A 25,942-nucleotide genomic window follows, 5' to 3' on the forward strand; every position below is an offset into this window, starting at 1 on the left:
GAAAATGGTCTACAGGCTCCCCAAGCATTTCACTGTGACTGGCCCTTAGGGGTCCTTCCACTGTAAAATGCAACCAAAAAAAACATTTATATCCTATTTGGGGAAACAGAAATGCAAGTGAGACAGCAGCTGTCACACTTAAAAAAAAAAATAAAAAAGAAAAAATAATGTTTTGAAGTATTGCATGAGTCAGTAAAGACCCTGTAATGCAGTGGCACCCATCGTGCACCTATTCAAAGTGGGCGCATTGGGTTTCCTACATTTTCTGCACATTTAAAGCACATCTTGTTTGTCAATTTAGATTGCGCTTTTAAAATGCGCAGAAACGCCCACCGATCAAAGGGGTGAAAAAGGACATCTGAATAGGCGCATATAAGAAGCGTCCATTCACATGTCCTTTGAGTATTGGACTGCTTTTTTTCTGCTCAAGTGATTAAATGTGCTTGCACATTTCATTTCTTGAGTTAAATAAAAAGTTGAACAACTGGTCCCTTGAGTATTCAAAACTGCCATTTTTGCAGGGGGATTTGCAAAAACAACAGTTTTTGCACTTTTTTTTTTAAAAACTGCAGTTTTTTTCTGGCATTTTGCAGGATCGCTCGCTATAAGCTGGAGGTGTGTGTATAGTGAACCGGAGTAAAGTGGCAGTAAGGCCAGACAGGCCTCCAGATAAGTGTCATACCAAGCCTTTTTACACTATCTTGCAAATACACCACCTTGTATCTTTCTATGCGTACCATTTGCACACCTGTTGAAAGCAGTGGTGCAAGTCACTGCAAAGGGAAGGTGACTGCCAGAAACCAGAATCCATGCTGCGATTCTTATCTGCATGGATAAAACTGCAGGCCATGGGTTAGCGGTTCAGACATTTTTCTCCGAGCTGGTCAGAGTACCCAGTGAGATGAGAAATTGTTTCTTTGTTGAAATGCTGCTGTGTTTTGTGTCTGGAGAAGGGCATTTTGCATGCATATTTATTTTCCTACCATTTTAAGATTGTTGCAATAATAAGATGGAAAACTTAGTTACAACTGGGAAGAATTCTTTTAAGAAACAAATAATGCTTTTTCTGTGAATGCATGCTTGCATTGCACAAAAGTATTTTTCCGGAGTTCCTGTGTTTTGTGCATTTCTCATTAAGTTGCACCCATGTGGTGTGTTCAGCACATAACGTGGGGAACATGTTCCACAAATATAAAAATGATCTATAAATAACGTTTTGCATTAAAAAAAAAAGGATGTATTGCAAGTTTTACGCAGGTCCTTAAAACCATTACTACGTATTGAGAGGTTTTAGTCTTTTTCCAAATTCTTTCTGCCGTGTTCATATTGCTTTCTAACTGTTTGAAGATTTTGTGATGCTGAGGTCGTTGACAGTGACAGCAGCATCACAGAGTTGGTAGAAATACACTGTCAAAATATGGTAAACAGTTTTAGGATCTATTGTAATCATATTTAATGAATCCTGGAATTGAGCCGAAAGGAATTTACTTTTATTTGCGTTTACTGTGTTGGGAACCACATGCATAATATAATTTATGAATAAGTGATTGATACCAAATAATCTGACAAAATGATTGGTCCAAGAAACATGCATAGTGCCAACAAACTTAAGCCCAAAGTTCCTAAAGAGGACTAGACCTAGGCAGCGACGCTTCAGACGTGAGCTCATCTGATAGACGATTAATATTATGAGATGTAAGCAGTTATTTAAAAAGAAAAATCACTATTTAAAAGGCACTTGAATGGAGAGACTACTGCGCTACTAGTACCCTGCTGCTTGTGTGGGGGTTCAGGTGGGGAGGTGCCCTTCCGTCCCTGGTGAGGTTTCCAAAATTCCACAAGAGAACCCTTAACACATGTGCTGGGTAATTATTTGTTGATGGGATAGATGCCTCAGTTCATCTTAACAGACGGACTCTTAGTTCTGAGCAAATAATATTTATTCCTGTAGCCAGCACGTGTTTCGACCCTCGTGGGTCAGTTTTAAGGCAATCTTAATTTGAAGAGGGTATTACTCGGCGAGCTCGGTTAAGTATAGGAACTGGTGCTCTGTGAACCCTGCGATTGGTCATAGGTAGTGCAGAAAATTTGAATTTTCTGGTAGGTTACTGCAGAGTCCTTCAGTGAGGACTAATGGTCACAGGGTTAGCATGGTGGTTCCCAGTTGCGCTATATATTCCATCATTGTAAAAGGAGGCCCCATGTCTTGGGACGCTGAATTTCACCATCTAAATGCCCCTGGTCTGACCACTCAGTGCTTCATTTTTGTGTAATTATGCATGGCAAAATGAGGACCATGGTGCCTGGTGCAACTAAAATCATGTGCCGGAACCTTGAAATCTCTTGTGAATCCATGACTCCATTGCTCTTGCCATTACAGGAAGATTCCTTTTGAGAAAAAACGTTGGAACAGAAAGCCAATTTGTATCACTCCTCTTTGAAAGATATTTTGGACCTTCTCTCTCCTACCTGTCCAAAGACAGGTCAGATTACAGAAAAACATGTCCATTAACTCTACCGTAAACGGTCTTTGTAGGACCAAGCATAAAGCAGCGAGAAAATGGCACAAGTCAGGTCTTACGGAACACAAACAAGAATGGGCCTCTGCACAAGCTCAAATAAACCAGCTTTATTAGATTGCAAGAAATAATTTAATATCATAATACCAAAGGCAGCCAATTCATCAAGAGAGCTGCTCAATCTATTGCACAACTTAGAGAAGGGACATGCTGCCATCAATAGCCCATCTACAACTTCTGAACGGTGCAATAGGCTCGGATCACCTTCAAAAGAATCAAAACATCTTGACAAATTACAAAAAAAAAAAAAAAAAGGAAAAAAGTCCCGACTCCAAAACTTTGATTTTGCCATGTATTGTCTGCGGAGGTGTGAATTATTCAAGGGTTAAAAGCCACAAACTGACTGTACAATTGACATCTGCCATGGTAAGATTATTAAGTAATGTTCCTCGTACCTAGTCAATGCAATCAGAACCATTGTAAATGAGATCGTTTTCATCGGTTTCATCCCAGATTTCCTGAACGATACATTTATTACACCCATTATTAAAAAAAGGCCTTACTTGAACCAGACGACCCTGGCAATTATCGACCAATTACAAATGTGAGCTTCCTTCTGAAAATCAAATTTTCCAAATTCAACATTTTGTTGCTTCTCAATCTTCTTGGAACATACCAATCAGGCTTTCGCCATAGGCACATTACTGAAATATCTATGTTAGACATTAAAACACTTGACATTCTTAAAGGCAAAGCAGGACTATTGATGTTTCTAGATCCTTCAGCTGCCTTCGATGTCCTGGATCATATTCTTATGGTACGTTTGTCAAATTATCTTAATCTGAGGCAACAGTCCCTTAACTGGACTAATGTCTTGCTAGGAGGTAAATTAGCCATGGTAGTGTTGGGTCAGTCATCCACCAAAGCTCACCCTATCTTGCAAGGAGTCCCACTGGGAGCCTGCCTGTCCCCCTTGCTATTTAACTTGTACATCAAGCCACGGTTTGGGGTGCACTCAGTCTGGGGCATGTCAGAATATTGCATAGGGCTAAGGGAATGTGGCAGGGATTTGCAGAACTTCCAAAGGTAGATACTATATGATGTGCCCAAAAAGGGTCAGAGTATCGCGGTTGTATCACTGGCTGTTGGTTGCTCTGCCAGCTGTTGCAGTTGGGAATAAGAGGGAGACTGATGTGGGCAGGGAATTCACAGTGCAGGAGTGGACCAGGGTGTTGCTGTACCCGAGGAAAGTTTTGAGAAATGCCAGATTTAAGTGGACAGAGTATTAATGGCACCACATGTTATATCTCAATTTCCCGGATCGACAGACAGGGGGTATCCGAGATGTGGAATAGAGGGGGCAAATATGTTTCATATGTTCTGGGCTTGTTCTGTGATTGGGAGGTTCTAGAAGGAGATCGAGTGCAAACTGAAGAGAGGGGGCATCACGAGATTGAATTGGTCACCAGAGGCTGGTTTACTAGGCAAGGCATAAAATCAGCAGTGTTGCATAGCAATTTGCTATGCAATTCTGTAGGTTTGCTATTTACATTGACACTTGTGTTATTTAAGTTACCCTGTTCAATGAAAGCACATCTCACCCTGCCTTCCTCTCTTGCTCAGTGCTCTCTCCGCCCGCTTTTCACTGCAAGTTCAGAGAGGCTGAGAGAGAGAGAGAGAGAGAGAGAGAGAGAGAGAGAGAGAGAGAGAGAGAGAGAGAGAGAGAGAGAGAGAGAGAGAGAGAGAGAGAGAGAGAAGCATTACTCAACTCCTACACTTTCAAGTGTCAAAGGCCTGCGGGGAGTGCTAGGCAAGAATTATTTTTTCTTTTTCAAATAATTGAAAACCAGAGGTAATTGGGATGATACTTTTATTAACCTATATATCCTCTCTGGCAAAGAGCAGTATGTGCCAACTGTCATGTTTTTATTTTTTTAAGACATTCATGCAAGTCCGCTTCTAAAAATAAGTTGTTACATAATTACAGTATTGCTACTGTAAATTATTATGGTATTTATTGAGCACATAAAACTCCACTGATTCCATGCTTTACAGTAAATTTTAGGTTAGTGTATCTAAATCTCATAGCGTAAACCATTTCATTTTGTTGATGAAGATGAATCACATTGACGAGTGAACACCTTTGACAATGTACATGATCACACAGCCAAATACTTTTGATGACAACCCTAGTTCTGTGACCTGGTGGTTGCATTCATTTGTGCAAGTGGTGCTCAGCCCATGAGCTTGATAATCTTATCACTCTGTTGCTTCTTACCGGCTACCCGGAAAGTGAGATGGCAGCAAATTACAATATTCCAACTAGTTTGCCCAGTTCTTTGCCTGCTACACCATCCACTCTTAAGTCGCTCACTTTCTTTCCTCTAACACAATGAATGCACAAAGCTAACTAGGTGTTTATGCAAAGTAGTAATCAATAGTACCTCCCAGTCTGTACATGAACAGATCTACTCCAATACCATACACTGCAGTTTGCCTCCAGAGCTCGCTTTGCTCTATGATTATAATTGCATTATATATTAGAACCTGCAGGAGAGAGCCTGCCAAACTGTTTTCAGAGACTTTATCATATTTATTTATATGTGTCCATTCATGCAGCTAACCTTTTACATTTGACAGACATTAATCCAGGCATAGGCTTGCAAAGTCTATCAGATTTTTAAGTTGAGTAGTCGACCTGCAGGTCTAGCTACATTTTAAAGAATTTGCAAGGCTTGACTCATCTCACTCATGTTCAGCTCATGTTCATAATTCAACGGTACACAATAATGCCGAGTTGATGCTAATTTTATGCCTACAAATTGACATTTAAAATATTGGTATAACATTGCTAATCAAGTGGGTTTGTTTGCTAATCAAGAACATTTCAGTTAGCAAAGTCTGTCAATCCATTTTTGTAAACTAATGTATGCCTTTCTAGGCATGATACCGTGACCTAAAGCAGCAAAACCAGAAAATTAAATGCTGGACTTGGCCCGAGTATTTGCAAAAAGAAGAATAGCTATTGCTTGAAAATCACCAGAGGACCCCCTGCATTCAATATTGGTGGAATGACCCGAGATGCTGGTCAATGGCGGGGGCAACTGTATGGCAGAGAACGTGACCGAATGGAATACCCTTGTGCACTCACTGTTAAGCTTGCCTTTTGGCAAACCTCCATGAGACCTGCGATGGGCTGACGTGTGAAGCTGGGATTATTGATGGGTAGGATGGAGGGACAAGAATAAGGAAAGGGAGCTGGGAGCGAGTGCGAGTAGGAAGAATTACAGGGTCACCTACTAAACATTTGTGGTAAGCAATGCATGCTTTTGGTTAATGTGTTGAACTGGTTTAAGTTTAAATGTAATGAGGAAGTAAACAGTGTGTAATTTATGATGGAACAGTTTGTTAAGCAAAAGACAATTAAAAAAAAAACATGTCACTTCATGACTTACTGCTTGAATAGAATATAACATTTAGAGCCGGTTAGATAGCACAGCGAGCTGAGCGCTTGTTACTGACATCTCTGCGTAGCCTGCTGACGGGGCCCAACTCAGCCTTTCATCCTTCTGAGGTCGATCAATTCAGAACCACGCAGTGGGTAATGATCAACTGTTATTACAGTGCTTTGATTCCCACGGTGAGCTAGCACTATATAATTGTTATTATTTCAAAACGATGCCGACTCAGAGCTGCTGTTCAAGTTGTCTGGTATCAAGTCTGAGGACACCTTCCTGATTAATGGCACATTCAACATGATTAGCATTTGGATGAAAGACAACTGGCGCCGTCTTAATAATTTGAAGAATGAACTACTGTTGTTGGATACCAAGTCTGTCAAAGAAACTGGGAAGTAACTATGAATCCTTGACCATGGGCCCTCACTCTACGCCCGTTATGAAAAAGACTAAGTCCTTGGACATCTTCCTTAACACATATGAGCACGAGGGTGCGTACCCCTGCCACTGTCAGTGTCTGCCATTATTACATGCGGTTGCTCTAACCTACTCTGTTTTGCTAGAAACAGAACAAGCGGTATTTAACTGATACCAGTGCTGCCATCACCGCCACAGCGACAGTTGGGAGTAAGTTAGATTACGGAAATGTCCTACTGCTAGGGGCTCCAGCATATGCAATAGCTAGTCTACACGTTGTACAAAATGTGGCAGCTAGAATAATATCCAGTACCGACAGGTGTGTTCAAATCACATCACGCCAGTATTGAAGAAACTCCATTAGTTACCAACAGCCAGAGGATTACATTCAAAACACTAACCCTTACGCAAAAATCTCTAAATGAAAGAGCACCCGATTATTTTAAAGAACGCCTCAAATTGTACAAGCCTACTAGTGCATTAGGCTCCAGCTCTCAGCAGCTAGTGTTTAGCAAACGCATCAAACGGACTAGACCAGGTGGCAGATCTTGTCAATGGCTTTCTCCCGCACTGTGGAACAAGCTGCCAATTTATAGATCGGACTCTTCGCTCCTTTCTTTTAGGAAAAAGCTGAAAACCCTTTTTGATTAATCTTTAATTCACGTAAACGCTCCACTGCCTGTGTTAGTTACCCCTTTACTTATTCATTAAAGACATTGAGTCCCTTGTTATTTGTGTTGTCATTGTTTTGTGTTACAGCGCTTTGATAAGCGCTATACAAATAAATAAATCAAAGATGAAGGCAAAATTAGCTGATGCATTAGCCACCGTGTATCTCATGTTTAACAAAGCGCACCTCACCGTATGGTTCTGGTTATAGATAGCCGGTGATCCAACAGAGCTAGTATTAATAGTGTCACTTAGCACATTTGTTATGGCGTTAATGCTTATTCAATGTAATTTGTGTGTTATGTATGGGAAGACATGCCACCGGTGCCATTGCTTAAGAAAAGCAAATTCATCCGGGTAAGATGACAGGTCTGAAAGACAGCGTATTTCTGTAAACAGAAAGATAGAAAAATACAGACTGTAAGAGAGGTGAGAGATTAATGGAAAAACTCACATGCCTACTTCAAACCGACAAAGATCAAACCTACGCATCACCCGCCAAAGGTCCACGCAGCCTGAGCAAGTGCTGACGCAAGACTATTAAGCCACTGGGTCACAGGGCAAACGCTGTCCCTGGCGCGCGCGTTCCCACTTACGTGATTAAGGGGAAACCAAAAAAAAGTTCCTTTACTGGCCACTCCGTGCAAATCTCAGAGCGGAACTACAATGCGAAAAAAAATAAATAAAACGCAGTTCAAAGAAAGAGGCGACAGAAAACCCTCGTCGTTGGTGTCTAAGGTAAAACCAGAATAACAATCCCTTACGATGTGCATCTAGTGTAATGGCTCATTGGAACGTAAAACCCTGCGATATACAATACAAACCAAAGACAAGCTAGGTTGGATATAACAATTTAAAATCATGAAACAAGCATAACGGCACATTTTACATATTTGTACACACATAAAATGCGTAATGCGACTAATCGATAGCAGGTAAAGTGGCTGGAAAAGCTTGGAACCGATGCGAGCCTGTTAAGCGTGCGGGTAGCAGGGATAAATCGGCTATGTGCAAGTAGCCTTACATTAGAGGCAAAATGGCCACGTCATTGAAGACCTAGAAGAGCCCAATGAACAAATAGTAAATCCAAAGACCAGAGGCGCTCCGGTTGTGGCAAAAGAAGGGGGCAAAAAGGAAGAACAGCGGGGGGCGCTGCTGAGCAGCCTGGAAAATGGCTGCTTAGCTCTGAAGCTCCGTGCCCAGCCGTTGTATCCGCCAACATCAGCGGTTCACAGCACGAGCTGGCAACTGCACCCGTCTCCCTGCATATACACCTAATCCAGAAGAAATCGGAGCCCCACAGCCACGTTGGAGCTGCTCTCCTACTCCTCTGTGTGTGGCTTGGTTCGGGCCCTCTCCGGGCCATGTGAGGACACCGCGTGCCCACTGGTGTGCTGCTCCCTGGCGACGCGCTCTGCTGCCTGTGGCCGGGGGCTGCATGAAGCGACTGCTATCCCCCCCTGTACCCAGCTGCCCTGCTGAGCTTGTCCGCCTCGGCCCTCCCCAGCCTGCTGTGAACTGCGGCCCGGCCTGCCGCGCTGCTGCATACGTGACATCTGCCGCCAGCTGGAGCAGCTGCAGGGGTCGGGGCCGCCTTGTGGGTGACGGACAACTGGTGCTGCATATGCACCCACCTTGGGGGAAAATCTGAGCCCCTCACACACATCAAGGCTGTTCTCCTTCTCCGTGTGCGGCTTAGCTTGGGCCCGCTCCGGTCCACGTGAAGATGCTGCTCTCCGGTGTCGCGTCATGCCATCCGCGACCGTGTGCTGCCCTGCATGGGGGGGCCCCTCCGGATCCCGGGGGCTGCCGCTTGATCGCCTCACCCCAGCCGTGACGCCCAGACCCCTGGGGGGGGGGGGGGGGCAGCGCGTGGCTGGCGGCCGTGCTTCATCTTGGCGAGGCGGTCCGGGGGTGAGCGGCTGCCCTCCTTCCTCGCACCTCTCATTGGGACCCTGTGGCCCCCTTGAATGCCCCTCCCCACTCAACACTGGAACTTCGATTATTGACGCCGCAGGTGAGGAGCTGGAGGGGGGCGCTTACTGTGCTTTCTACCCACCCCGCCCCCCATTCCCCCCCCCCCCCGACGCTCGCTCTTATTAATTTCCACCCCCTTCCCAGGCTGGCTTCCGCACCTCATTTGTATGTGCGCCTCATGCCTGGGGCCTGGGCTGTGCCGTGTGGCATATGAACTTTGATCTCTCCTCCTGCAGTGCCCTCACCTGCGCCCACGTTACGGCCTCGCCCCCAGAGGGGCCTTGAGTAACTTGTGCTTCTGGGCTGCCCAGCACTTCCAAGACAACTACTGACTTGAGGGGGCGAACTGTTCACGTCCGCACATTGCTACGGTCCCTGCTGGTGGCATTGGCACTGAGAAACCCATAATATTACAGACACTCTTTTGGGGGGGGGTTTGCGGTGAGCCCCACACCTTCTCCTTACCACACATCCGGGCCCTTGTAGTGGGGACCCCCCCCCTATCTGACTGGCAGATCAGCGCTGTGCGGGCCCCCATTGGGCTGCACCACAGGACCCTCAACACTTCCGTCTCGGCCGCCCTTGCCTAACCTCTATATCCATCTCGCCCGTGCCTCCTCATCCTGCATCTGGTATCTGGGCCGGCGGCCCCGCTGCCCCCACCCAAAATCTGGTGTCGCTCCTTGGACTGGTGATCTGCTTCACTGGGGTGCTTCTCTTCAATTGGGGTGTACATGGGGGCCACCCATCCTTCACCACGTGGCCTACTGTGGTAAAACACCTGTATAAGACTCTATACTGAGCGCTGCACACCCGAATATCGTCCCTCACAATGCCCAACAGATCCAAATCTGCCAACAGAACCGGGGCCATGGATAAATTCGCCAAGGCCACCCCGAGGTCCGACTCAGCTCACACATCTGGTGACCAAGTTGACGTCACGCCCCCTGCCGAAACACCTGCCACAGACCTGACGACGATGACGAGTCCATGGCTAGGAATTTCACTTCCTTTCACGAAAAGCTAGACGACATCAATGCCAACGTGGCATCACTCAGTGCCAAACTAGGCCAGCAAGGATCGAGAATCACGGAGGCTGAAAACAGGATTGGGACCAACGAAGACAATGTAGCCGCACTCCAGAGCACTGTGTCCACTCTGGTCACCGACATGAAGGTGGTCAAGGCCAAATGTGATGATCTCGAATCCAGATCACGCAGAAATAATATACGTATTATCGGCGTCCCTGAGAATGCTCTGAAGGGCCAACTTGAACTGGCGGTAGAAGACCTCCTGAAGGATCTACTGGGCAATCCCGACATGTCCCCCTTCTTCACCATTGAAAGGGCCCACAGAGCGCTGCCACCACGGCCTAAACCTGGAGACTTCCCAAGGCCCATCATTGCGAAGATTTTGAGCTTCAAGGATCGAGATCTAATTCTTCGCCTTGCACGAGAAAGGGGGGGGGTTGAAACTGGACTCGCAGGTGATCAGAATTTTCCCTGACTTCTCTACTCGAGTGCAGCTGGAACGCCGTCAATTTCTCGGAGTGAAGAAACTCCTCAGAGAGAGGAACATCCCCTACGCCATACTATTCCCTGCACGCTTGAAGTTCACGTTCAACAACAAACTACTTCTTTACGGTCCCGACTGAGGCTGTGAACTTCATTGAAGCACACATACCCCTTCAACCTCTGGCTGTCGACATCAGGGGCAACGACTGAATCTCTCTGCTTTCTATGTCACCTAAAGGTTAAGGCTAACCGTTAAAGTTTACTTGTTGCTCAATTCCTATTGATTATTGTTCGTATCCATGGCCCGCCCCGCCTTTGAGCCCGCCCTGGTGCATTGCTCCACTGTGTATATGCCACTTGGCACTCCACATATGCATATGCATCTGGGAGCTGGGGCACTGTCGGCCCACCTACCCGATCACCCTTATAACCTGTGGTTGTTCAAGATGCAAGCCACTTATTTTCTGATGGTGGGCCTTTGTTTCTCATCTGCGGCTGCGGGGACGGACATTGATTAACTGCTAAACCTACCTGCTGGACGGCAGGACCACTATGGTCCATTTACAGATCCTTGTTCTCACTTAGAAAAGCAGGGATGGGTACTATATGACCGCCTACACTGCTCGTTTGGTAACAGAGTCTATTGGCTCAAAGCGTGCTCGTGCACGGCAACAGCGCACCCCACTGCGATTGCAATTTTCTTGTATGCTCCTTTGTCGTGGGTTAGCCCCAGTTGGGCTTCTGTGCAGACTGGGACAAGTTGGGGACGGTTCAGCTGCGTACAGGTTGGGGAGGGTGATGGTTACACTGTTGATCTTGGGTTGGTGGTGAGGGTGGCGGGAGGGAACGGGGTGTTACCAAAAAAAAAAAAGGCATTCGAGGTTTTGCGGCGCATGCGCAGAAGGAGCGAGTGCTTACTATTGACCCAGAGTCTGGGAGGGCACACCATTTTTGGACCTGGGATGTCCACTGACACGTGCACCATGGGTCTAGACACCTGCTTTTGAAATGTCCGCCGTTATAATGTCCTGAAATGTCCGGGGCTAAGTAATAACACCAAAGCTCGTGAGATAATGGCCTTTGCTAACAGGCACAGCTGCAAGGTACTATTTCTACAAGAAACTCACTCCAATGGTCACATTCCGAGTACCATGGCCCCAGCTTGGGGCCAGGCCAGAGCATTCACTTCCTACTCCTCCCAATCCAGGGGTGTCCTTACAATGATCCATAAGTCCATTAAATTTATACTCCACAAAAAATATGTAGACCCTCAAGGACGCTATGTCATACTGCACTGTGCACTGGTCAATAGGGAATATCTACTTGTCAATACCTACTGCCCTAACGTGGACTCCCCCAACGTGGACTCCCCCGAGTTCTTTGATGCTGTGGCTGCCATACTGCTGGGGTACGTGGGAATCCAGATCATATGGGGGGAAGATTTGAATCTTATATTGGACACTGTTCTGGACAGAACTGGCACTGCCACTCGAGCCCTGTCTAGTGCTGCACGGCCACATGCAGACGCTTAACATGTGCAATGTCTGGAGGACACTGAACACCCAGCGTCGGGAGTACACTTACTATTCTACCGTCCATGACAGTTCATCCAGGATCGACCTGTTCCTGGTGTCTAGTGAAACCATGGGCAGGGTGGAGGGGTCCTGGATCTTACCCTGTACATTCTCAGACCATGCCCCGATTACACTATCCGTGAGGCTGGGCACGCCCTCTCCGACGTTCAGCACCTGGCGCTTCAAGTCTGAGGCTCTTAAAGACATAGTGTTCAAGGCCGAAATCCTGGCAGACATTGAATCCTTCTTCGAGCACAACTCCCTTCAGGGTACATCTGCTGCGGTTCGGTGGGAGGCCTTCAAAGTATACATTAGGGGTATGGCTATCTCCCGTGAGGCAGGGGTCCTCAAAGCAATCAGGGCCGCCCTTGACCGTTCCGAGGCTAAACTGAAGCTGCAATGCCCCACAGGTGCTGACCCCGCTATACTCGCCCAAGTCAGCGACGAACTTCAGGCATACAATAAGTTGGCTGTCAATGAGATTCAGTACTTCAGCCGCCCCCAGGCCGCCAGGAAATATAGCGAGGGCAACAGGCCGGGGAAAACACTAGCTGCACTGGTGGGGAGGGAGTCTGGCCGGACCCAGATCACCTCTATCAAAAACCGCTCTGGCAACTTGCAGTGGGCGGACCAGCACATTCTAGATATATTTGCAGAGTTCTACAGGTCCCTCTACTCCCAACCAGCCGAACACACTGAACAACACATACGTGAATTGGTTGCCCAGATCCCCAATACTGAGATCTCCCTTTCCACCCGGGACCAGCTTGACTCCCCTATCACGCTAGACGAAGTGGTGATGGCCATTTCGGACTTGCCCAAAGGCAAGGCGCCGGGCCCGGATTGTCTTACCACTGAATTCTACCAGGAGCACGTCGCCATACTGGCCCCCAAACTGCTTGAGACGCTCCGTGATTCCATCCTCCCCCCCCCCCTCCATGCGTGAAGCTGTCATCACGGTCTTGCTCAAGCCTGGCAAACCGGACGACGAATGCAGGTTTTATAGGCCTCTTTCCCTCATGAATCTCGACACAAAAATCTTTGCAAAGATCATAGCGAACCGCTTTCTGCCCATCATGCCATATTTGGTCCACGAAGATCAGGCGGGCTTTGCCCCTGGTAGGTCCACCTCCCACAATATCAGGAGACTGTTTAATGTTATGTCCCGCATTGATCAGGGCGTCCAGGCAGTTGCAGTCACCCTTGATGCCCAGAAGGCCTTTGACATGGTCTCCTGGAAATACATGTGGCTGGTGCTTGAGACAATGGGCATTAGCCCAAACATGATTGGGTACATCAAACTACTATACACCTCACCAGTAGCGCGGGTAAGAGCTAACTCACTGACGTCAGACCTGTTCGCACTCTCCAGGGGCACCCGTCAAGGATGTCCCTTCTCCCCGATTCTCTTCGCGCTGGCAATAGAGCCGATGGCAGACTACGTCCGCGCACGCCACGCTCGCAAAGGTATAAGGCTGAAAGACGACCACGAAATCATATCCTTATATGCGGACGACGTTTTGCTATACATCAGAGAGCCAACAACTCACCTCGACCCCATATTAAGAGATATCACCCACATCGGTACGCACTCGGGATTCACCATCAACTATTCAAAATCTGAAATCTTCCCACTCACTAACTCTACCCAAAAACCCACCACGGAATACCCTCTGCGCTGGTCTCCGGATGGTATCAAATATCTGGGAGTGCAGATATGCCTGACCAAATCCGCCCTACTTGCCGGTAACTACGCTGCCGTGGCACAAATAGTTGAGGCCAAAGTAGTGCGGTGGCGCTCTCTCCCGTTGTCCATGACCGGCTGGCTCTCCCTCATTAAAATGATTCTGCTCCCCAAGCTCCTTTACACATTTAGCAACATACCTATATGGCCGGGGAGGGAATACTTCGCTAAACTACACACACTTTGCGCACAGTTCCTATGGCACTCCGGTGCAGTGCGCAAGAAGTGGTCGGACATGGTGCTTCCATATAAACAAAGGGGATTCACAGCCCCGGGGATTTAACACTTTACTGGACTGCGGCCCAAGCCCAACACGCCACTCACTGGTACCCTGGTTCCCCAGTGCCACCGCACGTCAAGCTGGAGCAACTTGCAGCCGCTGATACCAACATCATGTCTCTTATATTGCACCGTCACTATGCACCTGACTCTTCCATTGACCCAATCAAGGCGACCATTCAAGCCTGGACACGCGTACTATATCCAACAGCTGAGCCCTTCCCATACTATAAATGGCTCCCGGTGTGGGCCTTCCCCGGCCTGGAACTCACACATGACACAGCCTTGGCCCGTCACTGGGGGGCGTTGGGATACCAGGCGCTATCTGACTTCTACCCTGACGGTAGGTTCATTGATCCCCAGACATGGAGACAAGGGCATACCAGATCCACCTTAGAGACCCTCCAATATTACAGACTCCGGGCTGCATTTCGCACTAGATGGCCCTCATTTCCAGATGAGACCCCAGATAATCCGGCGATCGCCTACATTGCTAACTCTGGCGGCGCCCGCGGCGTCGTCTCCTCACTATACAAGATCCTACAGGACACTTCCACGACTCCATCTCTCAGGGCGCGCGATAAATGGGAAAATGAACTGGGTCTAGAAATATCCAATGAGGCCTGGGGGACAATGTGCCTGCACACTCAAAAGCTCTCCCTCAATTTCCGCCATGGCGCTATACAGTATAAGCTTCTAAACCGGCTCTACTACACCCCACACTGGACCTCGAGGTTTACCCGCACCACGGTGCAACCATGCCCTCGTTGTAGTGCAGAAGAGGCAGATCACCTACATATATGTTCTGGACTTGTAGCGGGTTATCCGACTTCTGGGAAAGCATAGCATTTTAGAAACACTCACCACAATAATTGAAGCTGAGATTGACCCCGATCCCCTGGCAATTTTGTTTGGGGTTTGGAAAACTGCTGAAACTAGACGCCTGGCTAAATTTCTAAATGTAAGCTGTATGATTGCCAAAAAGTGTATTCTCCAGAGCTGGAAAAGCCCCTACCCCCCGCCTTTCAAAAATGGCTCTGCCTGCTCACTTGGTCACGGAATTGTGAGGAGGAATACCTGACCACACTTCCTGCCCACTCCCGCCCCAAGAACATCTGGGCTGAGTTTAATGCATATCTCAACAGACGGAGCAAGGATGCACCAGAGCCTGGACTGTCCCCTGCTCGGCCGGGACATACGCCCTACATTGTGAGACCCAATATCCTCCCTTCTCATGAGATGCTCTGTTGTATAAGCTGTGCCTGTTGATGCTATCTAATGTGCTGCTCCATGTTGTGACTATGTTTACTTGTTGCCTTTCGTGCGTGCTTTGTAAACCTCTGCCGTCAAAAAATAAAATTAAAAAAAAAAAAAAAAGGAAAAAAAATAAATAAAAAAAGGAAGAACAGCAAGCATCTCCCCAAAAGAAAAAACAACAAAAACAGACAGACAAAGGGAGGGAAGGGGTCACTGGGGTGTTCCATTAAAAAAAGACAGCAAACCAGTCACCAGCTGTGATGAACTGATTTTCAGATAATGGCCGTCTATCAGGCAGCAATGAATAGGAACTGGATCATGAGGCGCGTTCTTCTCCAGCTACCAACTCATGTCAACAATTCTAAATCTTCAGGAAAAGTGAACATCGTGGGATGGTTAACTGATGGGCCATATGCATTTTAAAGCGAGAGACCCACCACAGCTCAAAGCACCCGGTTGGCTAATTTGATAAAGAAACTATGAGAAAAAATACTTTTAAATATTTGTTTGACAAATCAAAGCTGTATTATTTTTCTTTCGAAATTGCACATATTGATATAATGAAAAACATGCTGTATGTCTGTTTCCGATAATCAATACAAGTAGCATACCTTTTTCATTGTTCAACCAACCCAGAGAAGACTAAAACCGCTAAAGTTGTCCCAGTGTCTAATCCGATTAGTGCATCCAGTCTGACTTCCCTGTCTTGAATTTTGTCACTGGCAGCTCCTTGTTTGAAACGGAAATGCAATGATGAGGACCATAATGCATAGAAACACACAGTGGAAAGGTGTGGGGGATGGAGAACCCTGTCGTTCCTGGTGCTGGAATCGTTATGCTCTGTGAATAACTCATTCAATGATAAGTCATGCCACCTATATATGTAGTGCAGTGGTTTTTTATTATTTCATAAGTATGGACACTCATATTTTATCCATGAACAAAGCCACCACATGTTTGGACCCAAAAAGTTATTTATCAAGGCTATGTAAACAAGCATAGTCGTAAAACAATTGTATTCAGTGGTGACAAGTGAATGAGCCTGAGGGTGATGTGGTGCGACTGTGTTTTTGGTACACAATGAGGGGAAAAATAAATAATTGGATGGCATTAATGCCCATTTGTACGGTGACCGTATTTACAACATGTTTGCATCACAATTAAGGTAGATAACAGTCATTAATGTAGACCCCATGTGCAATTGCAGTTGTAGAATACCCCATGAGAGAGGGGCGGGTCGCAGCACCAAGGAGCAAGAGAAAGGAGGATTAGACAAGGTTCTGAGTATTAAGTATGTAGATAAGTACTATGAAGATTCTTGTTCTTACTGTGGTCGATGTATATTCGAGGGACCCTGTGTAAGGGAGATAGTATTTTCGCTCATTCTGGTGTGAGTATATTGTTGATGTATTTAGCGAATGGCTCGTTGGCCCAGCCTACTGCACTTAGTATGGGTCTCCCTTCGAGGATTCTTTCGTATTCATTGTGTATCTTCGGCAAGAAATAAATAGCATTCTAGGGTGATCTGTTTTAAGAAATCTTTTTTCATCATCCATTAGCAAACCTCGTTTGTGCCATTTATCCACAAGTTCTTTAGCTTGTATCTCAATGAGGGAACTTGGGTTTGTGTTGAGGCGCCCATAGCAGCAGGGTGTTGTAAGGTGTATTGTGGCTATTTCAATGTAGTCTGCTCTGTCCAGTATGACCATGTTACCGCCTTCGTCTGCTTCTTTGATCGCAATTTTGCTCTTCTGCCTTAGGGTTTTAAGTGCTTGAAGAGCCTACAATAACGACTGGTCTACTTTCATTTTGATGCAAATATGCCAAACATGTTGTAAATATGGTCACCGTAGAAAAGGGCATTAATGCCATACAATTATTTTTCGCCTCATTGTGCACTAAAAACACTGTCGCATCACCTTCACGCTCATTCACTTGTCGCCACTGAACACAATTGTTTCCCCTACTATCCTCGTTTACATAACCTTGATAAAGACCTTTAAAGGTTGAAACACATGTTGGCTTTGGTTCATGGATAAACTATGCTTGTCCATACGTATTAAATAAAACACTGCATCACAGATATCAGTGGCATGACTTGAATGGCGCTACACGCAACAGCCTAATGAATCCAGCACCAGGAACGACAGGGTTCCCCAACAGCCCCCCCCTTTTCCCATTTGTATCATACTTAGGGCGCTTTGAGCAACGCCTATGGGGAACAGTGCAGCAATCCATTGTTCTCTTTGCTCCAGCCACACTCCTCTACAATAGAAACACAGAACAGGATGCACCACTCACACCAGACATAGGGCACATTTAGAGACCTGATTTAGATCTCTATGCCATGAAGAGTGATTGTCACACAGTGCCTTAAAAATAAAATAGGTTAGCCTGCTACACAACCATCCTTTCAATTGTGCTCTGCACCTTGACATGCAAATAATACAGACAACTCAAGACCAATGAACCAGCATAGATTTTTGTTTTTCTTTGCATTGTGGTGCCATACAGGTACAAGAATGCAAAGGCCAGTGGCATGGTATGAGGGAATATAGAACTCTAGATCACAACCACCTTACAGAGGAAATACATAAAAAGGAGATTGGCAGAAAATCTCACATCGACCATTAGACAATACAGTAACTATATATAATTTGGTATAATTTCCAGGAATTAGTATAAATGAAGTAGTTAAATAAGTGTAGCCAGTTATATGTCCACATCATTGGTCTTAAATAGAAGCAACTTTGCAAGAAGACTACTTATACAGCTAAATGCTGCAATATATACTGCTTTCCCACATTCTTAGTTGAGAAATGTTAGAATTACACCCCTAAAGTTTCCAGCTACGATATGCCGCTTGCAGTAGTTTGTAACCCAGTAGACCGATTCGCCAGTCTTGGTTTCCCTATGAACATTGGGATCTTGCAAATTGAAGTTTGTGGGAAAGAAGCCTTTTGCAGGAGTGTAGTGGCAGAAAAACACACCACAAGTTTTGTTTTCGATACAAGTCATGAATAGGGGTTATGATTACTTCTGAATTGTGTTATTGACCTCAGAAGAATTAAACACCATGTCCGCCATCCTAAGATTTGAATCTTTGACCTGGAGATCACCCACCTAAATGATTTGTAGAAGTATGTTTTTTCACCACGTTCGTCGGGTAAATCAGTAGTTTGCTGAATTGAATACATACAGTTTCTCTTTGCATTTCACATTGTACTGTGAAGAATGATGTAAAATGCATTTTACTTATTATACTTCACTAAATTGCCTTTTTTTCAGATATTCCTCCTCTCAAAATGGAGTGTATAAATATATCTATCTGGTTTGGTGCTTTGAAAGTGCGCTTTTTAAAGGACAATAGTGCAGAAAGCATTGTATGTTGATTTAAAACTAAAGTTTGTGTAGGAGGAGAAATAGTGAACGGGCGCAATTAGAAACAAGAAATGTGAGCTAAAATCCTAGGATATCAACGTGACCGAAGCATGTAATCCTGCTCCAACCACTTTATATCACGATGTCTTAGTTACCTACGCTGACAAAATTAGTGTCGCCTAGAAAATATTCTTTTAGGTGTACACTACACAAAGAGAATCACCCGTGAAACATTAACACATTACTGGGTTGCGATGTACTGTTAATAGTGACAATTTATGTAGTGCATGCTTCAGTGAAGTTTATCCTGTGTCACTCCTGACTAAATCCATTGTGAGTAGCAGATTAAGGGAAATAAATGATACTACAACGTGTGTTAGGTGGGTGTAGGATGCTATGCTGGGGGCGGTTGCAGAGTGCAATACACATCGATTATGACAAAGATACATCCTGCAGACATTGGGCATTAGAACAAATAATCTGAAGGAACAGCAGCTATGGTAACACATACTTATGGTTTCCTATATTGAAAGTGCCGGTGCCAAATCGTTACCCTCTTATTTTAGTCGGATATAGCAGATAGCTTTTATCTGCCCTCAGTGTACACGTTGCATGGACTCTGGATACCATGCACTACCTCTTTTTACCTAGCGGTTGCGCTGTCACTTAATTCCACACTTGCACTTAACTTCAGTCCCCTTCGCTTATACATTGCCGATCGGTTCATAGAACCAAGCTCAAACTACAGCGCGCCCTCTGTCGACAACCACGTTACCCCGTGGCTACAGCTCACCTTCTGAATTGCTGGGCACCGGCACTTCCTCGGTACCCTCTTTCTTCCTCCCACCGGCTGTCACCAACGCCAGCAGTGCTGCCAGCACTAGAAGTCCTAGCAGCAGCGACACCGCCACGAGCGCCGCCCCTTCCATGTTTTTTTCTGAGAAAAGAAGCCCAGGCCGCTAAGGTTCTGCATGAACAGGGAGGGGTGGGGAGGAAGGGCACGTACCCCACTAGGAAGGCGTGACGAGCGCGTGCGTTGGGGTAGGTTGTGTGCTTAACCACTAGACCGCGCATGCAGAATTGCATCTGGCCTCCCGTAGTCGCCATGCTGATACATTCTAGAATATTTTAGCCCCGCCCGTTGTCATTGTATTTAATGTAATGCATGTATCCCACCAACTCTCATACCAAGTTTCTTGCACATTCTAGTGTTTTGAGATAAGCCATTAATGGCACTCCAGACTGCCAGTTTGGAATTGGCAGCGACTAGTTCCTATCCGAGAAACGGACCATAGCAACGGCCCGCCCACTCTTCGTCACGTGACTTTGTACGCCATCATTGTGATTTTCGCGGAGCAACGAAGCTGTTCCGGAGTCTGACTTCGTCTTGTCTCATGTCATTTTTCGGAGGGGAGCCGTCATTGGATCTTACGGCCGTCTTTTAATGAGACCTCGCTTCTCACTTTCTGATTGGATGTCCTTCAGGGCAGGAATGACTCACTCTGATTTGCTTAGGTAGGCGGTTTGTTCCGCTTGCTAACACCGCCCTCCCTCCCATCCATCAAGGATGGCGGAGGTCGGCCGTAGGGTGGTGTCCGGCCCGGCATATTGGGGCCGGGCTGTAAACGGTGGATGGCCCGGGGGCCAACACAGCGGAGAAGCAGGCCTGAAAAATGTGAAGCTGGTGGGGACGTCCTCGAAGCAGATCTGTGTCAAGGGATACGAGCACCTGCCTTTGAAACTTGAAGGAAGGTCCACAAACCAACAAGCAGGTGTCAAGCGAGAATGGATTTTGGCACAGCAGGATGTTGGTCGAGGGCTAGAGAAAAATGCTCAGAGGTACCCGGTAAAGAGCGTAAGGCAACATGCAGTGTTCTTGGAACTCGCAAACGGGCGCTTCAGAGACAATGCCCCTAGTCTCGGTGGAGGTCAGAGGGGATCGATGGGGAAGCAGGAGCAAGAGTTATTAAGCATGTTTGGTTGGCCGTGGGATACTACCACAGACTATTACTGCTGCTTCGTAATGCCGTCATCTTTGCAAAGCCTTACCACAGCCAAAGTAGACAAGGACTCAGCACAGACGCCTCGGGATGCTGCTGTCAATGGAACGCCTTACACGAATCCAAGTGCAGCTTTCAAAGAATGTACCACGATTCCCTGCAAGTACTTGCGAGCTTCTCCTAGCACGATAGCCCTGTTCCCATGTGTTGTTCACCAGATATCGTTCAACAGGGTGTACTCCACAAATAGTAGCCGAGGATGGAACAATGGCTCCCATAAAGCTCCACTTTTTCGGAGCCACACTGCCTATTATGACATCCTGGGTGTTGCTGGCTCTGCAACGCAGTCCGAGATCAAGACTGCATATTACCGGCAGTCGTTCCTCTACCACCCAGACCGCAACTCTGGCAACCGGCAGTCGGCAGATCGCTTTAGTGAAATCACTGAAGCCTACCACATCCTGGGTAGCGTCACTTTGCGCAAAAAATACGACCGTGGAATCCTGAGTTTGGAGGATGTAAGAAGTGCTGGTAAACCCTCAGAGCGCAAGGAAGGACCTGCAATGGCCAAAAGAGCACAGACCACATCTTCCTCCCATTACAGTCCAAGCAAGCCAGTTTTCGACTTTGATGAGTTTTATCGAGCTCACTATGGAGAACAACTAGAACGTGAGCGTTTAATGAGGTGGATGCGTGAGCAGCAGCGACTGAAACGGCAGAAACTAAATGAAAAATGGCAGCTTTCTAAACTAACGGATATATCTGCTATAATGTTTCTTTGTGCAGCCATCATCATTTTTTTCAACGTCAACTAAAATCCTGTTGCTGCTCAGGCTGATAGGGGAAAGATCTTCTTGCAAGACGTTAATACATCTGTTCATTTCCATCATAAATTGTGCCTTACAAGCAGATTGTTGTGTGGTCTATATTGGTGTTTGTCAACATGTAATTAGTTCCATAGTACACAACCTAAAGGGATTCCAGTCTCCTAGTTTGTAAAATGCTGCTTAACTTTAGATTTTGTCTCCCCTTTTTGTACCGTCGGTTCTGGAAGAATCAAGGTCCATCCTCACCCCCAAAGGATGCACAGCATGAACTTTCACCCACCAACTAGGAATGTTGTTCCCCTCTTCGGCTGCAATTTTGAGCGCAAAACATGCCCTCCTCTTCCCACCTGGACTATTTTATTTAGGAGTTTAAGACATTGACCGAACTGACCAAGTAGCTTACATTTGACCTTTTGAAGAGAAGGCTTTGCAGCATACCTGCAAACTGTATGAAGATTTTAGGCACGTACAGTGAATACAGTATATGTGCTTTTAAAGACACTTTTTTTCCTTTAGTGAGACCTTGATTTCCCCCTTCAGATCTTGGTTTCCCAGTTAGTGCTGTGGGTTTTTGATGCATACATTTTGAAGACAATCCAGCTTTGTGTTTCCCTTGCAGTACAGACTGCTCTAAATATTTTACATTAAGTATTTAAACATATATTTAATAGACCTCAGGCAAAATGGTAATGGAGCAGAGTATTGCTAGGGAATGCTGACATTCATAATGGGGGTGAAGGAGTTGTAAATGCCGTTACCACTCACTGCCGTGCTCTTACCAAAGTTACATGACTATACATCAGGGATAAAAGGTGCTAGCCAGGGATAAGTCACTTGCCACCACAATTCGTACACCACACCATTTCTTACTTTACAAGAGTTTAGCATTCATTAATGGTGGGTGCAAGTTTTACGACCTGCTGTAAATACGTTAAATGGTCCGGGGGACTCTTACAATATGTGGTATTCTGAGATTATTTTTGTGACGACTTGCTACGGTCTTTGGCCAATAAAAACATAAGTTCTCTTTTTTTCAGGTGGTTTGGACTGTCCTACTGTAAGTCTGGTTTCTAGGACATGCTGCAGGCCGCTGTGATTGTCCACCATGAGCTATTGATACTTTATGGTATGAAAATTGAAAGAGTGCATTCAACAATGTGAAGTTATGGCCGGAGGATGTCCATGTAGGCTGTTGTAGCAATATGTAACTCTTTATACTGCTTCGAGCATGTCCATCATGGATGATATTGTTGTCTGTGATGTGTGCACTAGGGAGGAGACCAAGATGTAGAATGTGGGAGCGCTCCTATGGTTGTCTTGTGTGATGTCTTATGGATATCACTTCTAGTGCTGATGTGTTATATGCAGGAAGTAAGGTTATTGTGGATTAGAGATATTCTATTGCAGTTGACTAGCTAATTCTGAGCGATTCTTTTGTATGGCCTAGAGATGTTTTACAAGACCAGGCACTGTATGTGATCCCTCTCCTAACATGAGGTGTTACAATTTGCTGGTTTATTTAGTAGCCACTGTGTGGTTTATGTTTATATCAAGCAAATGGCACAATTAGACCAGATTAATCGCATTAACTACCTTTCTTAAGTGGTATACAGAGAACTGTTCTGGTGTGATCAAGGTTCAGCCTGAGTGAATAGATGCCGAAAAAATAACTTCTAATCCTTGTCCATCCGCATGCCTAATTACAGTCTGCTCTTCCTTCCTGAAGAATGTTATGGCTTGAAATTACCTACTGCTAGCCATGGGTAGTGCCGTGTTAACATCCTGCGGCGGTTTCAATTCATGAGTCTTCTGTGGTATGAGATCTAATGAGACTGATTTTGAGGTGAAGGCACCTGCCTAGATCTTCATAAAATGAATCTTCTTCTTGATTTACTCAGTCATGCTCCAAGGAATAAAAGGTTTCCTCTCCTTGTAAGTGGTATACCAAATAGCTGCTGCTTTAACTCCTGTTGGGAAACGCGCCCAATATGGATGTTAAAATGTTGCACATTAAGGAGTGATTTAGCACTTTGTTACGTTATGTTACCTGGACATTATTAATACTTTTTGGCTAAAAAAAATGTTGCCGTGTGTTTTGGACACATTAAAAGTTCAGAGGATACACTGTCATGAGGGACTTGCTTGTCTGGTCTCCGTATTTATGTTGGTCCTGCAAGGCATTCTTTGCATCGCTGCTCCTGTGTTATGTCCTTTTCTGTTGCTGCTTTGAGTGTCACTGTAAAAACCTCTCCTTGGCCTTTTCCTGCACTCGCTCAACATAGTGCGTGCTCTGGGTGTGTTTTACACAATTAAGTAAGATTCTGAAGGAGACAGTGCTAATGAGAAAGCCACTCATTTGGGATTTATGGGGATCTATGGCAAACGAACTGCTATTTTTTTTTTTTTACAAAGGTGTATTGCAGTGAATGTCAAAATGTGTCAGTGATTCGATCCGTGATTCCAATGAGAGTTTGTGAGCATTGTTGCTTAGTTTATAAATAAGCTACATCTCGAGATACAATATTCAGAATTAATTCAGCAATATAACCCACCAGGGGGGCATTATCAGTCAGCTAATGCCCTGGGGCATCGGTTACATGCCCAAGCAAAGCAATGGCTTTAACGTAAGCCCCAGGGCATTACCTACTTGTAATGCCCCCCCACCCTCCTCCCTCCAACCCTTGCAAGGGTTATATTACTATTGGTACCCTGGCACGTTGTGCCAGGCACTAAGTGTTTTTATCATGAGTTGAGAAACAACGTATCTGCCGTTTCTCAGCTCACGATAAAACTGCAAAAAAAAAAGATGACTGCCATGAATCGGAGAGAAGGGAACTACTCAAAGTCCCTTCACTCTTTCCATGGCAGCCATTCAGGAGTCCGAGTTGTGCCCGGAACGCTACTGTTCCCGGCGCCAGCAACAAGATAAGTGGTGTGGATTAAATATGTGGAAAGGGAGGGAGTAGGGCCTGGCGGGGCGCAAAGATCACACTTACCTGATTCCTGGCGAGGGAAGGTGGCTGTCTCCCTCTCTGCGGCTGCTTGGAGTGAGGCCTTAAACACTGTGGGCTATATGGTGCACTCGCCGCCCTGCCTCCTGCTCCTCGATTGGTACTGTGTACCTGCTCGCCAACTGCAGTGATTGTTGGGGGAGACTGTCTCTATGGCCAGCTCGTATCTGGGTGTTCAACTTTGTTCTGACTCTCTCTTTGTTGGCTTTCTCTTGTCTGTTCTTCCCATCCTGGCCTGGCAGTCTCTCTGTGTCTGTTTTGATGAATGCTGGCACACCGCTTTCGTTCTCTCAGTCTCTCAGATTTCCTGGATTCAGCAACATTCTGCAGTCTTTTCGGCTTCTCCGCCCATCATGCTGTCTGTGTGGTCCTGCGTCCAGGGACCGCCTGTGAGGGAGACATTGCCTCTGTTTATTTTATTTGTATTGCGCATTGACAAGGCCCGTAGGTATAATAGCGCAGGGGCACACATATAATAACCAACAGATTGGGATGCGCAAGCGGGGCCAAGATAACTAGCAAAAGAGGGAAGTCTTAAGTGACTGTTTGAATTTAAGAAGGCTGCTACAGGCCCTCGGGTCAGGCGGAAGATCATCCAATAGCCTGGGGGCTGAGTGGGCAAAGGAGTTCTACGCAACCATGGCAAGTCTTAACTTGGGGATGAGCAAAAGATTGGAATTGTTTGATCTCAGAACCCGTCCATTTGGCAACCGAGCCAGTTTCTGGGCGAGATGGCTGGGAATGTTTCTTTGGAGAAATTGATATGTATTACAGAGTGTCTGAAAGATCACTCTCTTTTCCACTGGGAGCCAGTGGAGATTTGTTTCTGGCAGTGGAGACGTGATCTGGTCGTTTGAGACCCTCCACTCGCACCGCGTTATTTTGGATAACCTGGAGTGTTGCCAGTTCACCTTTTCCAGCGCCCTGAAGAAGGCTAGAGCAGTCGTCAATACGAGCCCCAATAATCACTATCGCGATTGATGCACAGTTGGATCTACTGAGGAACGCCCTAATTTGGGCCAACAACTTCAAGTAGTAGCCTGTACTAGATACCACACCACTAATAAGCGCTTTCATGGAAAGTTCCTGATCTAGTACCACCTCCAGGGTCTTCACTTTGATCGTAGTCTGCGATGACAACGGCTTGATATTCATCAACCAGCTTCCTTGTCTGGCCAACAGAACCTGCAATCATCAACTCTGTCTTCTTGGCGTCTAGTGCTAGCCCATTATCTTTCATCCAAGATTCAATGAGACCTGATTAACAGAGATGGTATCGTTGGTGTAGTCGCCCGTAAGGCGGATCGGACACTGA

At 46.1% G+C, this 25,942-nt stretch overlaps 2 protein-coding genes across 2 annotated transcripts in view; one reads left to right on the top strand and one right to left on the bottom strand.

The window, feature by feature from the left end:
- TBL2 (transducin beta like 2) overlaps positions 1-19,817 on the bottom strand; it is a 199,991-nt gene extending 180,174 nt beyond the window's left edge. Inside the window, exon 1 of the mRNA XM_069614790.1 lies at positions 19,583-19,817. Coding sequence (XP_069470891.1) covers positions 19,583-19,718 — 136 coding nt within the window. The 5' untranslated portion in view covers positions 19,719-19,817. The remainder of the gene's footprint in view (positions 1-19,582) is intronic.
- A 314-nt stretch (positions 19,818-20,131) lies between these two features.
- Positions 20,132-22,649, top strand: DNAJC30 (DnaJ heat shock protein family (Hsp40) member C30). Its single transcript, XM_069614791.1, has one exon. It carries the CDS (start codon positions 20,357-20,359, stop codon positions 21,602-21,604), a length of 1,248 nt encoding a protein of 415 aa, XP_069470892.1. The 5' UTR covers positions 20,132-20,356; the 3' UTR covers positions 21,605-22,649.
- The last annotated feature ends 3,293 nt before the right edge of the window (positions 22,650-25,942 follow it).

The sequence above is a fragment of the Ambystoma mexicanum genome, chromosome 9 (assembly GCF_040938575.1).
Source record: "Ambystoma mexicanum isolate Mex_15411 chromosome 9, UKY_AmexF1_1, whole genome shotgun sequence".
Classification (NCBI taxonomy): Eukaryota; Metazoa; Chordata; class Amphibia; order Caudata; family Ambystomatidae; genus Ambystoma; species Ambystoma mexicanum.